At 40.5% G+C, this 18,998-nt stretch overlaps 1 protein-coding gene across 5 annotated transcripts in view; it reads left to right on the top strand.

Annotated features, from left to right (window-relative positions):
* The first annotated feature begins 8,046 nt into the window (after nt 1-8,046).
* The window catches only part of ZBED1 (zinc finger BED-type containing 1), a 229,456-nt gene continuing 218,504 nt past the window's right edge, over nt 8,047-18,998 (top strand). For 4 of the 5 annotated variants that reach the window (XR_010919271.1, XR_010919270.1, XR_010919272.1 and 1 more), the window contains exon 1: nt 15,427-17,528. Coding sequence is in view for 2 of the 5 variants with exons in the window: in XM_067545725.1 (XP_067401826.1) it covers nt 15,486-17,528 (2,043 nt within the window). In the remaining 3 variants the exon portion in view is untranslated. Of the gene's footprint in view, nt 8,434-15,426; nt 17,529-18,998 lie in introns of those variants that run through there. The other variant, XM_067545726.1, reaches the window with a different exon arrangement.

Below are 18,998 nucleotides of genomic sequence, written 5' to 3'. Positions count from 1 at the left end.
TTTGTGGTCTTAATAAAGGCACTGGATTTATGTTTTAGGACAACAATTTGTAATCCACTAGCTCCTCTTTTTGTCTTATTATTGCAGAGGTGTTAACGGCCCACTTCTCCTTGAATGTTCCCTTGGACTCTGTGTTAACTACTTTATACTAAACAATCTGTTCCACCTTGTATTTAGTGGTGACACTCTTGAGTACCTTTCCCAGATCTGAAGAAGAGCTCCATGTAAGCGCAAAAGCTTCTCTTTCACCAACAGAAGTTGGTTCAATAAAATATATTATGCACCCACCTTGTCTGTATTGTTTCTTCCATGAGTGAAGGAAAAAATAAAAAAGGTTTGACTAGGCTATAAAGTGTATAGATCACACTCCCCCTAACCTCCTTCAATTTAACATCCAGGTCGATGTGACTTTTCTCTGTAACAACCTACTGTCATGTGAAAAATACCAAAATACCCACATGAAATATACTTGGCTTGGAAATATTTGAGTGTGACTCTCTGATTACAAGTCATACCATGGTGCTGACCCACAAAACATTTGCTAAGAATTGATCAGACTAATTTATTGTTTTAGTTTTAACAGAGGGTTAATCCAAGCCATATAGTAAGGGAATACTTTGAATGAATTTTAATAATTAATTTAAATATGTCTCTGCTATTGCAGATCAAAGCATGGAACATAGAAATTGCCAGTCTGGATCAGACCCGAGATCTATCTAGTCCAGTATCTTGTCTCTCACAGTGGCCAGTACCATACGCTTCAGAGCAGCCTTAAACTAGTCTAAGACAGAGCTGTTTGACCTCTCTCTACCTTTGTATCACCTTCAGAGGAAGGTGTAAGAACCCTCCAGTAGGCAGTTGTGGGATAATCTGCCACAGTATTACCCTGAAAAATAGGCTTTGGGGTGCCTCTCGAATAAGCTGCTTATCACCCCCTTAACATGTCTTTCCCAAGGTATGGGTTTCCAGTGTAGTTAAGGAAACACTTAAAGGACACAGATATAACCTTCCAATAAAATGATTGACAGAGGCAGTAGTTTTTCCAAAAACAAAGTATCTTTTTATTAATGTAACTAATAATTCTTAATACAATATAATCTAAAAACATGAATCAGGCACAAATCCCTTATTGCAATTTAAAGAGTATTCAAACCACAATAGCATACAATTTAACTGATTTAAAGTGGTGTGTTCTGTCACAGATGGCCAGTCTGTAACAGATAGCTGACAGCAGTTCTTAAATTGTACTTTAAGTTTCCAACAAGTAAATTACAATTAACATTAATGTACCCATATATCACACAGAAACACATACTAAAATTATACTACATTATCCTATACTAATACTATAATTAAATAATAATAACTGGCAGGCTTACTTACTCTGTCCATTGACTTTGCTTCAGTGATAGGACTCCCTCTGTTGCTGCCATTTAATCACTACCACTGCTGTTACTGTTGCTTCTTCAGCTATCAGCTTGGTCAGGTCTCTTCAGAGATGTACGCTTCTTCTGTCCTCTCTCACTTGCTCCCAACTGACAACTGCCTGCTGACTATCTGCCTTTTATACCGTCAGACATCTATTGAGCATGCTGTCTATCCAAAATTACCTCATTCCTATTTACTGTGCATGCTAACTCTGACTGGAAAAAGCAGCCTTAAACTAGTCTAAGACAGAGCTGTTTGACCTCTCTCTACCTTTGTATCACACATGCTCATTCCAAGCATTACCTCATTCTGCACATGCTTACTGGCATTGTTTTTATCTCAGAGTCATGATTACCTCATCTGACCTTACTACCCATGCTACAGATCCAACCTATTTCGTGGCCATACTTTCTTTAGTAATCTACATTCTACTAGGCATGCTCAGGTCAGAAATGCTTCATGGCCATACCTCATTTTATGCTCAGCTTCGGTCATATGACCTACAGTGTCCAACGGTAAGTAACCTGCAGCTTTCAGTTGGTCATGTGATTCCTGCTTATTTGAAATGGAAGGTAAGGTCACAAAATGGAGTCTGAGGGAGTCCAGGGAATTTTTCCATTATCAACCCACATTATATCTCATCCTGATCTCTAATAGTTATTGATTGGCTTAAACTCTGAAGCATGAGATTTAATATCCCTTAGGGCAGGGCTCGACAAATTTGTTTTGGAGCTAGGAGCTAGCCCAAAAATTAAGGAGCCAGACAACGTGGGCTCAGTGGCAGGGTGCCCTGGCCAGAGCACAGCAGCCGCTCTCCCCTCCCGGCCCCGCTCCTTTCCCCCACCCTCTCCACAACGTGGGCCCAGCAGCGGTGCGCCCTGGCTGGAGCTCCCCCCTCCCAGCCCTGCCACATGAGCTCAGTGGCACCCTGGCCGGAGCACAGTGGCCGCTCCCCCTGGAGAAATATTAGGTGCCAGACTGAAATTTCTAGGCACCATGGCGACCTGGTGCTCAGGGTTTGTTGAGCCCTGCCTTAGGAATATTTTTTATTGTTAATATTGACAACTCTGGATATTTTTGATAGCCAATTAAATATCCAACCCCCCTTTTTAAAAATCTTATGTTCTTGGTCTCACCATCTTCCATTGGCAGTGAATTCCACGTCTAATTACACATTATGTGAAAACGTGTTTCCTTGTATTGCTTTGGAACTTCCTACCTTTTAAATGTTCGCTTGTTCTTGTATTATTATGAGAGAGAGAAAACAGAAGTTCCCATCTACCTTAGATCAATCATTATTTTACATACTTTTATCTGATACACTCAGTCTTATTGGTCTCTTTTCTAAGGTAAACAACATTAATCTTTTCAATCTCTATTCTTATGAGGATTCTTCTATGCCCTTGATCTTCCTCTTGGCTTTTCTCTGAATCAGCTCTAGGTTAGCAGTATCCTTTGGGATAAGGGGTGACAATATTACTGAACAGGGTACCTCACAGATTTATAAAAAGGCATTATAATATTCTTTGTATTATTCATGGTCACAGTTCATATGTTGGCTTTTCTGACCACAGCTGCATATAATTGGCAGAAATCTTCACTGAACTGTCTACAGTGACATTGAGTTCATATAGTTAATTTAGATCTCTGTAACGGGTGTGAGTTTAATTTTTTCCCTCCAATCTGCATTACTTTTAATTATCAGCACAGAATTTCATTTGCCATTATGTTTCCTATTCACCTAGCTTGTTTAGGTTTGTCTGAAGTTCCTCAGTCTTCCACTGGACAGAGAGTACATTACTTATATTAATCTAAGTAACTTTGTCATCTGCAAATGTTGGTATCTCACTACTCACTTGGCTTTTCAGGTCATTAATATATTAACAACATAGACTTAGTACTGAACCTTGAGGCATCCCACTGTTAACCTTTAGCCATGATGAAAATTGGCCATTTAACCCTGTCTCCTAACCAGTTTTTGATCCATGAAAATACTTTGGCTCTCACCTATGACTACTTAGCTTCTTCAGTAGTCCCTCGTGCAGGACCTCATCAAAGGCCTTAGGGAAGTATAAATAAATTATGTCCATCGGTTCTCCTTTACCCACAGCTTTACTGGTACATTCAAAGAATTCTAAGAGATTAATGAGACAATTTTTGTTCGCTGAAATGGTGCTGGTTAGTAGAGCTGGGTGAAATTTTTCAGACAACTAATTTTACTAATTGAAAAATGAATTTTCCAAAAGCTATTTGTGGCAAAACTAGTGATAAAAACTATCTGTGAATTCTGCAAATAGCTTTGCATGGGGAAAAATAATAAAACAAACAAACAAACAAACAAACAAAAAACCTGTTTTCTTTCAACAACATTTTCAAAGCAAAATGTTTTGACCTTTGCTTTCATTTCAAAATGACATTTCAGTTAGAAATTTAGTTAATTTATTTAAAGAAAGAAACAAAGAGGATAAAAGACAGCTGGAAACTAAATGAAACAAAATGATTAAATAAATAATTGTGGATCAAACAAAAAGTTTTTTTCTTCAGTTTTGCACGTTGGCAGGAAAAACAAAAAAATTCTGCTTTGGGTTGACCTGAAACAAACAAAAAAAAAAAGTGTGGATTTTTTTGTTCAGTAGCCAAACACAAAATCAATTATTTGCTTAGCTAAAGTGCTTAATCCCTTTCATATCATGCTCTTCCATGTGTTTTATTATTATTTTAAATGATCATTTCTGCTAATTTCCCAGGTGTAGAGCATATCAATCTATAATCCCCTACATTGACCCTAGAGCCTTTTAAAAAAAAGATATATGTATATTTGCTGCCCTCCAATTCTCTGAAACTGGCTATATTTAATGAGAGATTGCATATTTTTGCTAGCAGATCAGCTACTTCGTACATAAATTCCTTCAGAACTTTTGGATATAGATCATCTGGGTCTAGTGATGTAGGGCTTGTTTACATGAACAACACGCTGCAATCTGGGGTGTAAATCGACCCCGCATTAACCTGCAATGCATTAATTGTCTGTATGCACCATAACATGTGTTAACTGTTCATTAGTGCACTCTGATCTAGTCTTCTTTGAAATGGGATTACCTTATTGCATTAAGAAATTTAACTGCATTAGTAGGGTACACACGGACAGTTAGACCCCAGCTTGCTGCAGTCTAAAATATTGTGTAAACAAGCCTTTACCGCATTTTAAATGATCAGTTTTCTCCAGCATCTCTTCTTTTGACACCTCACTCTGTTCAAATAAACCTGTTTTAAATAAATTAAAATAAAAGAATAATTTTGCTACAATGCCACTATTTCTTTTAGTACATGTTTTAGTCCTGAAGATTGGACTGGGAATACTGAAATAAATTTAGGGCCCTCTCCTGCTTCCAATTGACTTCAGTGAGATAGTGTTTACCGTGGTATCAGTGCATAAGTAACAAGTGGGGAAGAAATGCACTGAAGATATAAAATAATAAAGAATGTTTATTGTCCTGATGAAACTTTGCTTAATACTTTTATTGTGTACAAGTTACTGGAAGCACATGGGAGGCAAATCTGGTGAGCAACCTAGATGTGAAAGTGAAAAAGGATACTGTCAATTAGCTCAGCTCTAATTTGGAATCTAAATTTATTTGTTAAAAGGGAGATAAAATTAACACATTTCAAATGAAGTCCAAGAACTTTACCAAAGTCCCCCAACATAAGAATGACCATACTGGGTCAGACCAATGGTCCCTCTAGCTCAGTATCTTGTCTTCTCAACAGTGACCAGTGCCAGATGCTTCAGAGGGAAATAAACAGAACAGGGCAATTATTGAGTGGTCCATTCCTTGTTGTCCAGTCCCAGCTTCTAGCAGTTAGATGGACCTAACCTGTGTGAACCTATCTAATTCTTCTTTGAACCCACTTATACTTTTTGCCTTTACAACATCCCATGGCGAAGAGTTCCGCAGGTTGAATGTGTGTTGTTTGAAGAAGTACCTCATGTTTGTTTTAAACCTGCTGCCTATTAATTCCATTGGGTGACCCCTTGTGTTATAGGAAAGGGTAAATAACACTTCTCTATTCACTTTCACCATACCATTCATGATTTTTTAGACCTTTACCTTTATAGACCTCCTTAGCCCTGGTCTACACTACAAAGTTATGTCGGTATAACTACGTCATCCCAGAGCGATGCAGTTATACCGACCTAACTCCCAGTGCAGACAGCACTATGTCAATGGGAGGGCTTCTCTTGTCATCAGAGCTACTGTGTCTTGGGGAGGTGGAGTACCCACACCAATGGGAGAAGAAAGCCTCTTCACTAAGTGCTGCGGCTGCACCGCTGCAGCTCTGTAAATGTAGTCAAGCCCTTAATTGTCTCTTTTCTGTACTGAACTATCCCAGTCTCTTATCTCTGCTCATATTAAAGCTGTTCCATACTCCTAACCATTTTTGCTGCCCTTCTCTGTACTTTTTCCCATTTCAAGATATCCTTTATGAGATGGGGCGACCAGAAATGAATGCAGTATTCAAGGTGTGGGTATAACATGGATGTATATAGTGGCATTATAATATTTTGTCTTACTATCTATCCCTTTCCTAATGCTTCCTAACATTTTGCAGGCTTTTTTGACTGCTGCTGCACATTGAGCATATGTTTTCAGAAAACTATCCACGGTGACTGTAAGATCTCTTTCTCAAAAGAAAAAGACAAGAAAAAACAATATTAAAATACTTTTTAGTTAAATATATTGGTAACAGATTGAAACTGTCAGCTTAATTCTTCATGTCATAGTTTCTTGATATGTAAACTGGGGATGACACTTACCTATGTTTCTAAAACAACTTAAGATCTGTGGATAAAAAATGTTATACAAATGCTAAGTATTATTATGATTTATTAATTTAAGACTTCTGATTAGAAGCATAGGAACATAGGCCTTGCTATTTTATCTCAAATGGTAATTAAGTTAAATGAAGATTTAAAATTGAAAACTGAAGATGACTTGCAGCTTGCTTCTATAAAATTTCATCATACTGAGATATTCTGGTCACATGGCTGAAATGAAACAGTCATCTGATGTGGCAGAAACTTGGGGGTAGTGATTCAAACTATATGGCACTAAAATTAGAAGGAAAAATAAATTAAGATATTTATGTGACTACCTAAGCTGCTGCAGTAAAAAGAGAACTCAAGGGTGTCTGGTGTCCAAGATACACACAAATTTTGCCTGAAATGACTGATGCCTGTTTCATTGGGCAAAAGACAATAAGTTGTGTCTCAGAGTTGGAGACTAGTGAGATAACATGGTAAACCCTTTTTAATCACGCAGTAGATTTGTCATGAAGATGGTGGTTTAGTTTAGCATAGGCTATGGCCATTAATTCTACCAGATAGATATTTACAGTAGATTCCACAGTCACAGACGCTGTATAAAAAAAAGTAGATGGCATCATTGGATTGACTGAAAAAAGCTCCTATTTCAGATACTGAGAACTCTTGTTGCTGAGTCACTGATGTTGCCCTTCAGTTTATGTGATTTATAGAAATTCCATTAGGTGAGACTGGGAGCAGAACAGATGTTACACTTAACATGGCCAAAACTTAACTCCAACTCTTTCCTCCCAAATGTTCTCTATTCTATGTCATTGCTATGCTCTTTGAACTGTGGCCTGTAATCTGAGAATCATCTTTGACTCCTCCCTGTCCCTTGCCCTACAAAGCCAGACATTGTTCAGTTCTCTTCCTCCAAAACACTCCTACAATGTGGCCTTTTCTTTCTGACCACACAGTTAAACCTCTTGTCCAGACACTTTTCATTTTCAGTCTTGATTATTGTAACCTTCCCATCTCTGGTCTCCCTGACCTCTCTGATCTCTTTGAAGTGCAGCTGCTAAAATCCTTTTAGATGGACTTGATGATCCTGGAAGACCTTGACAATCTTGTTTTCAGGATTATGGTGTATGCTATCATAAACTCCAAGATTATAATGTCACGAGGGAAAAGGAAGGGGCACAGGGGGGAGATGAGTTGATAAGGTGATGGGGGCAGCACTGTTCAGTTTCACTGGTCACATAACACCTAAGATTTGGTGATCTGAATTCTGTGTTACCAGAGATTTCAAGGGCGGAAGGGACCATTGCGATCATCTGATCCGATCTCCTCTGTATCACAGGCCATACAACTTTCCCCACATAATTAAAACAAAAACCAATCTTGATTTAAAAGTTACCCTTAGTGATTTGGTTCAACCCTTGATTGCCCTGTTAAAAACATGCCTCCTTTCCAGTCTGTGCACATGATACAACGTGTAAGGGCACGGCTCCCCCGGTCTCATTTTCATGGCTGTGCGGCCCCACCAGCAGAGCTCCCGGCCAGGGGGCACCCACAGGGCCCCATTACCCAGCTGCTCCGTTCTCCAGCCCGACTTTTTTACTTTCAGCAAATTCAAAAACAGCCCTGCCCCGGGCCAGCTGGCCTCCGCACCTCCTGGCCTGCCTCCGTGGCAGCTAACGCAGCCCTGGCAGCGTTTCTCGCCCCGCTCCAGGAGCTCCCGGCCCCCAGGGCGCCACTGGAGGCATCGGGTGATCGAGCAGCTCAGGGCGGGCGGCGGCAGCGGCCGCCCGCTCTCCCCGTCCCCCGCCCCGCCGCGGTGGCCGCGCACATGCCCAGAAGCGAGCGGGCGGCGCGTCCGGGGGCCGTGCATGTGCCTGTGACAGCGGCGGCGCTTTCCCAGTGGTGCTGGGTGTGGCCGGCTCTGCAGCGCCGCGCCCGCCCCGGCCCGGGAAGGGAGCGGAGCGGACACAAACACACACACACACTCGCTGTCAGAGAGACGCGCGCCGGCGGCTGGGGCCCGGACCCCGTCCCGTCCTCTCCCCGCGCCCAGGGGCGGAAGGCAGCCATGTCGCTATTGTCTCGGGCGCTGCCCGCGCTGCGGCTCTATTGCATCGGCCTCGCCGTCATCCTGCACCAGCTGCTGCGCCGCCTCCGCCCCGGCGGGCCCCCTGCGCCAGGTGAGAGAGCATCGCGCCGAGCTGCGCTGGCCAGCCCGGGGAGCCCTGCAGCGCAGTCCGGCTGAGGGCGGCCGCGGCCAGCCGCTCTCCTAACGGGGCGCAGGAGTCTGGCGACCCCCCCCCCCTTTCCGGAGCCTCCCCCCCTCCTGAGGGCTGGCGTCTGCCGTGACCTTGCCCCCACCCCGCGCCTAGCGAGGGTTTGCAGCGCCGCCGGCCCCCGGGCCGCAGCGGGGGCTCGTGTCTCTCTGCCGGGGCCGCTCCGCGGTGGCTGTCCCGCAGGCCCTGGGCCTGGCTCCGGCGCTCCTCCCCCGTGCGCTGCACGCCGCGGTACCGGGCCACACGGAGCGGCGCGCCCCAGCCTTCCCCCGCGACTGCTGCTGCTGCTGCCGCCGCCGGCCCGCCGCGTCAGCGCCCTCCGCACGCGCCTGGCTGCTGGGCTGGGTCCGCGCGTGGCCCCTGGGCCCCCTTTTCCTTTTGCTGCCGCCGGCTCCAGCTACGGGGGAGATACCTGCACGCTCCCTCCTTGCTGCTTTAGCTGCGCCCGTTGCTGGCCCCATATCGCGGCCCCTCGTTACTGCACCTGAACCAGGCCACTGGGTTAGGCCCTAGCCAGGGTTAGGCCATTGCTTTTTTCTCTCTCGGCGGCTCCTGGAGCCGAGTTGAAAGGTGGCATTGTGGTTAAAGTTGCTGGATGGACCCAGAAGACATGGGTTCAGTTCCCCGCTTTGCCTCCAGCTCCCTGTGCGACTTGATCAGGCGTGATTTCTGATCTGTTTGTGCCTCAGGTGTTCAGGATTGATCAGTGTTTGTGATGTGCTCAGATACTCTGGTGATAAACCTATAAGAAATCACCAATCCCCATAGCTCCTTCTGCTGTACCTACCCACTAAGCTAGAACCTGCTGCTTTGTGTGGCTACCTTCTTCTGTTCTGATCCTGTGCTAGCATACTAGGTGAGAACCCTCTGTGTTCTCCTTCGCCTGCTTTTGAATTCTACCACTCAGTTCTATCTCCATCTCTGCTTAACGGGACGGGGGCTTTATTCCTTCACATCTCCTGGCCACTTGATTGCATCCTCCTGTAAATCAGCCTCCCTCCAGTACTTGATGGTGGTGAGCTACTTCACTGAATCAGACTCATGAACTGCTAGTCTTCAGTGTTGGTGTTCTCATTCTATATGTTGAATTTACCCACAGATACACACAGACACACATGAGTCCTCACTGTCATTAGCTGCCAGTATTTAAGGTGACAGTTCAGTGGCATTCAGTTTGCTTTATGGAGCTGGAGTTTAGCTCCTTTTCAGACAGTTGTGTGTTACATTTTTAAATGATTATTGTGGTCAAGGGAAAACTTAATGATGTTCTGTTTCCTCACATTAGGTATCTATGAAGGAAACTTGAGGTTTCCAGAAACGATTAATCTGGGAATCTGCTCAGGCCGGACAGCAACATTATAGGCATCTTAAATTTAAAAGAGAAATTGATTTTTAAAAACACTCTTGAATTTGTTGGTGCTTCCAGCAGATCCCTGCGACTAGGGAATGTCTGAAAACCCTATAAAGAATGACATCATCATTGCAGCTCAGTGTCAATTTTTACACTAGTTTGTTTAATTTTACATTCTCTGACTAGCTTCAAATATCGCTCTTATGGAAGTGTTGGTGGCTTTAACAAGAATAACAGCAAAAATGCAGGTGTGTGTATGCAGTTCAGTGAAATTATTTAAAATATGAGGCCCAAATCTAACTATAGTGTAGAGATACTAGCGAGAAGAGAAAATACATTTCTGTGTCGACCATTAATTTTTGTAAAATTAACTAAAAGACTGGACAGTACAGCTTTCCACATGTGGGTCTGTTGGGTAATGTTTCTTCATTACTAATAATTCTAAGTAATGCAGTTTTGGGCTTTGCTTTCTCATTCTCAAAAGCATATAGCATGCCAAAAAAGAAAAAAGGCAGATGTGTGCCTACAGTTTTATGTCAGCTGAGCATTCTTCTAGCATTAGTTTTTCTTGGCAGATTAAAGCTGTGTATTATACCTAAGGTGTGTAACGCTTCCAAAATAATTTAGAACTGAACAGAAATATTATGACAAAGTTTGACCCAAACATTTTATTTTATTGTAATCTTAAATATCATTAACAAATAAAAAATATCAAGAATGTATTTGAAACAGTGAAATAAAAAACAAGCCAACTTGTCAACAAGGGTATTTTGATGTTGACTTTAGGCTAGTCAAGTTAAAATTTCAAAATAGTGACCATGGTATGACAAAAACAACATTTTAAAATGTTAAAATAATTGTGTTTTAGAATGGACATAGTTAAATCTTGGATTGGTAATCTGCTACTTTTATTGGAATAAAGAAACAGCAATTGTGTGAAGAAGTTAGTAAACTAAAAATATTTTAAAATACAAGAGTTGGAAGCTTTTTGTAGCCCTTGTAATCCTCAGTTCTCAAAGTTATGATTACATGAATAAAAAGTGCATAAATCAAATATCAATTGCCTCATCATGAGATACATTTAAAAAATAAAATTGGGGGGAGAAGGGGAGAGCCAAAGTGTTGCACTTTAGCTCCTCAAGTCTCCATGTTCTGGAATGTGGACCTCAAACCTACTTGATCTTATCTACACTGGGAAAACACATAGCCATAATTCAGCATAGCAGCTCCGTGTTGGAGCTATATTATAGAAAGCCATCCAGCAGCCAGTTCAGGAACAGTCTAAAGTAAACTAAATTAAATTAGTCCTTTTTTCCTAAATTAATCAAGATTGTATGCTGTTGGCACTTCACAACTTAACTTTTCTTTCCAAAACTGCCTCCTATCATATTACATTGTGCTAATATTTGTCTAATTTTAAAAGTATTGTTTAGCATGATGTGTATGTATGGAAAGGTCAGTTTGAACTGTACAAACGAGGCATGTCAGGACAAAATATAATGTTGCAGTTGTTTTGATTTATGAACTGAAAACACAGAAGTGTAAATATACAACATGAAGGTGCAAATTTCACAGAATTCTAGGGTAAGAATATCAGGAAGTTTGCTTTAGACTCTGAAACTGGAACACAGAAGGAGGAACTATTAATGAGGGAGGATAAATTGAATGCAGTTTGTGAATTTAATGTAGATTGCACAGCAAGTGTAATGCTGGAAAGTAAAGAGGGAAGAGGAATTATATAAATTGTTATTTAAACATATTTCTCAATACTACTTGTATAAAAATAGTATAGTTACAGATCACTATGGTAATATATATATCTTAGTGCTGTGTGTACAAAGATAATTAATAATTCAAATAGAAAACAACTTGCATGCATATTCTTCTCCCAGTGATTAACTTCAGTTAATTAGAATAAATATGTGTACCCATATATTAGTGTAAGGTGTGACCTTGCCTCAAAATCAGGTTTTAAAAACAAAAATCTAATCAGTGAATTTACAAAAGATGAGCTAACTAATTGACACCAGGAAGTTAATATGGAAATGTGGTTTCAGCCCATTGAAAGTCATCTTTGCTTTTATTTTTTTTTAAATCATGGTATCACTGACACTAATTGTTTCACAGAGTAGGAATTTCTATGATCATGATGAAGTGTTGTCAGGACATTTTTTTTTCTCCTCATGTTGCATTTGATCTTCTATTGCGTAAATCATTTCGTTCAAATTTGGCTACAGACTTACTCGATGCTGCATGTTTTGTACATTGAGAAAAGACTTGTTAATGTTTATGTTTGGTACTTGAGAGACATAGAAAATGACTTTTAACTAAGTATCATATTACTCATTGGTGTTTTTAAAAGCAACTTTTAACACTACAAAGACTTTAAATTTGCCCAAATCTCTCTTTCTAACTAATCTAAATGAAATGATTTTCTTCTGGTCACTACAATAGATTTTCATAACATTTTAAAAAGAGCAATTTAGTTTGCAAAGTCAAGCACTGAAAAGTTAGGAAATGCCAAATTTGTTGTTACCTGTGCACTGAATAAAGCAGAAATCCTGTGCGGGGAGGGGGAGAACATATATAGTATATGGACAAGGAGGCAGAATTCTGGTAGCATGGTTGATGCTAAATCTGGTATTTCCTATCTTTCAGGTGCTTGTCTTTGCAACCTAAGTAACTTTTAAATGTCGTTTTTATATGTAATTTCATATTTTTTTATTTTTTAAAGAAAAAAGGTAAAAACAAATTATTTTATATATAGTTGTAACTATCCCTCCCATCTTGCATAAATCACCATGGTTTGAACCCTTAACTTAAGCAACAGGACTACCTATGTCCTTAGCTTGCTGCAGGAGAATACTGAGGGGTGGGCCCCACAGCCTAGGTCCAGGGGGTGGTTGGAAGGAACCTTGCCTGGCCTTCCCCCCCCCGGAGTTGGAGAGCTCCTGCCCTGCTGGTACTCTTAGCAGTGGGGATGAGATGCTGATGCCATGTGTGAGGTCAGGTTGCTCAGCGAGGCCTAGCTCTCTTCTCTTCCTCCTTTCCACTGATAAAGCTGCTTTTAGCTCTCAGGCCAATATACAGTGATGCTGCAGCTGTGGTGTCAGCCCAGCTCTTTAGAACGCTGATGTTCAGTTATTAATTTGACATGTTGTCCAAATTTTTCTGAGTTACACAAACAAGAGAAGGGAAATGGCAGCTTTTAACAGTCTACCACTCATTTAAACATGAATAGAATTTCATGAGCCAAAGAAAAGGCATCTTGTAGCCTTGGTGCTTTCTCCTTGCAGAATTTCAAAGATTTGCAGCAAACAGTGGATGTGCTGGAGCTTCTGGTTTTTAAAGTCACAAAAATCTTTTTGTAATGGAAAATTAGGCAACTTAAATACAGGGGGTGCTGTCAGCCTCCCTATAATGCTATCATGTATCAGATAAGACCCCAAAGTGCTTTACAAACAATGGTCCTGATCCTGTAAGGTTCAGAGTGCTCTGATCTCCAGTTGAAATCAAATAGAGTTAAAGGTGTATTCAGGGTCTCTCCAGGAGTGCCATTCTTGGAGTAAAATATAGGAGCTTTTCACTCAACCTGCACAACAGGTCAGGAAAGGCAGTGAAGTGCCGCAGTCTATATTAGGGTTGCTGTGACAGAGTGTTATAACTAAGGTGGTGGTGTGCTGATGTATCCTTAACTGTGGCAGTGCTACAGTGCACCACCCTAGTTAAATGTCAAATCTGTAAAAATGATAGGAAAGATCGTGCACTCATAGAATCAGGGTTGGAGTGAGCCTTGGACATTCACTCACTTTGAATTCACTTGTATTTTGTTGTTCCATGATAGACTCTGTGTGCTCTTCCCCTCCTGAATTTTAAATACCAAAGGCACACCACCTGTTTTAGTACTGTACTTTCCTCTTTGCTGCTAGGAATCTCCATGTTATGGTAAGGGATACTCTGGGATATAATGAAATTCATTGAGTCTGTTTGAATACCAGAAACATTGTGACATGGCTTGAAATAGAGGCATCTGAAAGCAATAATACTGATATGGGACATCATGCCAGTGCATAATATGAAGCTATTAAAAACCATCATCTATAATATTATGCCGTATATATCTCTCCCTCAAAGTTATATTGTGATATTATAAGAATGCATAACATGGAGTTGTTAATATGGATCTTTGGAATGATACAGCATAACCATGTAGGGTCAATAAATAATTGATGACTCAAACTCTGAAATTAGTCATAGCAAAGGACATAACAGTATTCAGAGCACCTTTTTGAAAAAGGAATAGTTGTACCTCCTGATGCAGAGTCTTCATATGTAAATCTGACCAGGAATAATGGGGACATATCCTCTTCCCCCACCTTATTAATTTATTGATGTCCCACTCTGAATAGAATTCATCATGAACCTATTCTCAACTCTGGTCCTCTCAGATTTTTGTATGTGGCTGCACCACTCTTCCCTGATGACTCCTTTCCCCTTTCCTTACTGACCCTTATTACCTACTTGCCAGGCATTTCAAGAACATGGCTGTTGGTGATGCTCTGGCTAGACTGCAGCCTTGATAGAGGTAGACAAAGCAACATCTACACATGCAGTCTCAGCCATGTGTAGAGGTGCACTGGTGCAGAGAAACGAGCTTTAGCAGGGAGACTGGCAGCTTTATTATACATTTCTGGTGAGATATTTTGCCCCATGCAAATCTGTAGATATAATTTTCCAGAACACACACTTCCATTTATTCTTCTGAACTAAAAAAGAATTTTCAAACTGACATATTTCAGTGCTTAATTACATTGATAAAGGTTCCCCTGCCTGCCTCTCTTCCTGTAATTATAAAGTGCTGATATTCCAGGAGACTAGAGCTGTGAACCTTAATTCCACAAAGAAGCAGGAAAGCCCTCGTGTATATTGTTGCTCTGCATGAGGGCTCTGATCCTACTTTCACTGAATCTGGTTAGAAAATGACCTTTGCTCTCAACAGAGCAGGATCAGTTCCGTAATTGTAATGTACAACTTAAAAATATTAATTCCCAACTAAATCAAACCAATCTAACAAAATTTGATTCAAAACAAACAATAAAACATTTGTTCCTTGTGTATCAAGTTTCAGCTGAAATAAACGTTGACAGCAGAGTTCAGTACCCTTGTGCAAAGGGATGTCGACTCAATTTTAAGTATAATTTCGGGATAGAGAAATATAACGTAGGTCTAATGTACATGGCAATAATGTACTTAAACTTTACAGTGACTATTATACTTTCTCTACCAAGATTTTTCATATCACTCCAGAAACTCAGTTTTTCTTGGGTTTTCTAGCTCAGTCACAGCATCACTTCACATACTAAAACACTTATATTTTTGACATCTAATGGGTCTTCCTATCGGAAATACTTCCTGTAAACCTCATCTTTAAATTTTCAAATGTAATTAGTAAGGTAGGTTTCTTGGTATATTCACAGAAGCACTGATTTCACGTAGTTGAGTGTGATCCGACTTGTGCTTTCTCATTGTATCTTTATCTTACTGCCTTTATCAGGTACTCATTAATGAGTGAAGGATCAAAAGGTGGGACGTTGGCCAAGAAGCAATGGAGAATAAAAGCTTAGAAGGTTCGCCATCAGATCTAAAGTTAGTGGCTCATCCGAGAGCAAAGAGTAAAGTATGGAAGTACTTTGGGTTTGATACTAATGCAGAAGGATGCATATTACAGTGGAAGAAAATCTATTGCCGCATTTGCATGGCTCAAATTGCCTATTCAGGAAACACGTCCAACCTTTCCTACCACCTTGAGAAAAATCACCCTGATGAGTTCTGTGAATTTGTGAAAAGTAACACGGAACAAATGAGGGAAGCCTTTGCTACTGCATTTTCAAAACTGAAGCCAGAATCATCACAGCAGGTTGTTCAAGATACTTTAATTATGAAGACCAACCACAATTATGAAAACAAAAAGCATCAGGAACTGACTTCTGCTGTGATTAGCTTAATTTGTGAGGGCATGTATCCTTCCTCTATTGTTGATGAACCCACATTCAAGGCACTCTTGAGAACAGCTGATCCAAGATATGAACTTCCTAGCAGGAAATATTTCTGCACAAAAGCAATTCCTGAAAAATACAATGCTATTAGAGAAATTGTGTTAAAAGAGCTTACTGAAATTCTATGGTGTGGCATATCCACTGACATGTGGAGGAGTGAAAACCAGAATAGATCGTATGTGACACTTGCAGTTCATTTTCTCAACAATAGCCCTTCTAACTGTCTGGCTGTTAACTCCCGGTGTTTAAAAACGTTTGAAGTGCCAGAGGAAAATACTGCGGAAACTATTACACGAGTCCTTTATGAAATCTTTATTGAATGGGGGATCAATACAAAAGTCTTTGGTGCTACAACAGATTATGGTAAAGACATTGTGAAAGCTTGCTCTCTCCTAGATATTCCAGTACAAATGCCTTGTTTGGGGCAGACTTTTAATGCAGGAATACAACAAGCTTTTCAGCTTCCAAAACTGTGCAGCCTTCTTGCCAGGTGCCGAAAACTGGTGGAATATTTTCAGCAGTCCACGGTAGCAATGTACATGTTAAATGAGAAGCAGAAGCAACAAAATATTCTGCACTGTATGCTTGTAAGTGATCGTGTTTCCTGGTGGGGAAGCACACTTGCCATGTTGCAACGTCTTAAAGAACAGCAGTTTGTAATTGCAGCTGTTCTTGTGGAGGACAGCAATAACCACCATCTGATGTTGGAAACCAGTGAATGGAATACAATTGAAGGCCTGGTGGACCTACTACAGCCCTTTAAACAGGTTGCTGAGATGATGTCTGCTTCAAAATATCCAACAATAAGTATGGTGAAACCCCTTCTCCACATGCTTCTAAATACCACGTTGAACATCAAAGAAAATGATTTGAAAGAAATCAGCATGGCCAAGGAAGTGATAGCCAAAGAATTATCAACAACATACCAGCATACACCTGAGATAGACATGTTTCTCAATGTTGCAACTTTTCTGGACCCTAGGTACAAAAAACTACCTTTCCTTTCAGCATTTGAACGGCAACAGGTAGAAAACAGAGTGGTGGAGGAAGCAAAAAGCCTTTTGGAAAAAGTAAAAGAAAACACTTTCAGGCCTGAAGAAAAGTTCTTTACAGTGTCAGAAGAGCCGCCTGTGAAAAAAATAATCATCTCCTCTACCCCTCCCCCTACCAGCGCAATTAATAACATGCTTGCAGAAATCTTTTGCCAGACAGGAGGGGTGGAAGACCAAGAGGAATGGCATGCTCAAATTGTTGAGGAATTAAGCAACTTTAAGTCACAAAAGGTTCTTGGTTTAAATGAAGACCCTCTTAAGTGGTGGTCTGACAGACTAGCATTATTTCCTGTTTTACCAAAGGTGCTTCAGAAGTATTGGTGTATTCTGGCCACCAGGGTCTTCCCTGAACGCCTTTTTGGTTCCTCTGCTAATGTTGTAAGTGCTAAGAGAAACCGGTTAGCCCCAGCTCATGTTGATGAGCAGATCTTTTTGTATGAAAACACTCGCAACGTGTCTGAAGCAGAACCTGAAGATGAGGATGAAGGCGAGTGGGGCTTGGAACAGGAACAAATTTTTAATTTAAATGACACAGTAAATGTAAGCAGCAATTTCTTTAATATCCGAGACAGTGGGTTCATTTAACAGGAATACTATGGTACATTTAATAACAAAGTATTTGTCTTAAGTTACCAAAAATAATTCTGTTTGATGCTATGAATACTGTAAATATTGAACAAGTGTAACAGACTCGGTTTAAGCTTCCATTGTATGTGTGTTGCCCACTATCTTAAAACATGAATGACTTGTGATTAGACAGCACTGAAATGAACAAGAAAGTAAATTCTGCAAAGCCTATGACTCCTGATGCTGGCCCGATTTTAGAAAAGCACTTTTGCATGTGCTTAATTCCCATTTACGTCAATGGGACTTGAATGTGCTTAAGTGCTTTCTGTAATGGGAATGTTTTTTCTGAATTTGGTCCTTAAATGGGGAAGATTTAAAGATGTACAAATCCACTTCTGATGCCAACCTGGGTTAGGATTTTGAAGTTTTTTAAATTCCTAAAGAGCTGTGTTTAAAACCCATAAGTCAGATCTTCAGATACTCTTAAAATATTAGGAAGAAACTAAATAATAAATAACTTGGAGCCTGATTTTTTTCACTACCTCATACTTTTGGCCTGGTCTGTACTATAAGTTGTACTGTTATACATCAATTAGGAGTGGTGTGATTTTTTTAAAAACTAATTAGACCTATAGGTATAGGCCCTAGTGCAGATGTGGTTATACAGGCATAACTTATTTTGCTTCCCAAACTAGAATACGCTATAGTGGTACAAACATTCTTATGCCTGTATAACTGCATCCACACTAGGAGACATTTTGTCACTTAAATATAGTTAAAGTGGTAAAACTTTCTAGTGTAGATGAGCCCTGATGTAACACTTTGCATTTGTACTAAGTGGTAGAAATCACAACCACATCAGAACTGTAGCATTTTACACTCACTTTGTGTGGGTCTAAGTGGTGGCCACACAAGGTGCAAAGCAGCAAAGAATTAGGCCTTTTAAAGATGGGGGAAATAAGGAGGTTGGAAAACTGCAAAGACTGTAGGTATAATGTGTTTTCATACAATATTTGCTTTTTAATTTAAATTGGGGCTTTGTTCACGGGACAAAAGAGCCTTTTGGTAGAAAGAGCCTTTAAAAAAGTAAGCTTTAATTTTGTGTAAATGTATTTAAGCAGAAAAAAAACCCTAATGCAAGTTGTTACTCTGATAACGTTTCCCATCATGTCAGCACTTACAAACTTCCTTTTCCCCTGCTTCCCTTGGGAGTCAGTTTGTGGAAGCCTAGCCCGCCCCAATACTAGTGCTGATTAATTGTTATGTGTACAGTAGTAGCTCCCCCTCTGTCTCTATGCCTAAATGTTTTAAGTCTTTTTGATTTACTTAGCAAAATAAAATAACAAATATATAATGCATCTCTTAGGAAGAGCTATGTGTCTAAAATAAGTCCATAGTCCACTTTTTTGGCTGACAGTGGGAAGGCAGCCAGCATGTTTTGGC

This window comes from Emydura macquarii, unplaced genomic scaffold (assembly GCF_026122565.2).
Source record: "Emydura macquarii macquarii isolate MOO-44397 ecotype Brisbane River unplaced genomic scaffold, CSIRO-AGI_Emac_v2 contig_1070, whole genome shotgun sequence".
Taxonomy (NCBI): Eukaryota; Metazoa; Chordata; order Testudines; family Chelidae; genus Emydura; species Emydura macquarii.
Note: the sequence above shows the minus strand (reverse complement) of the source record. Positions and strands in the feature narration are given on the sequence as shown.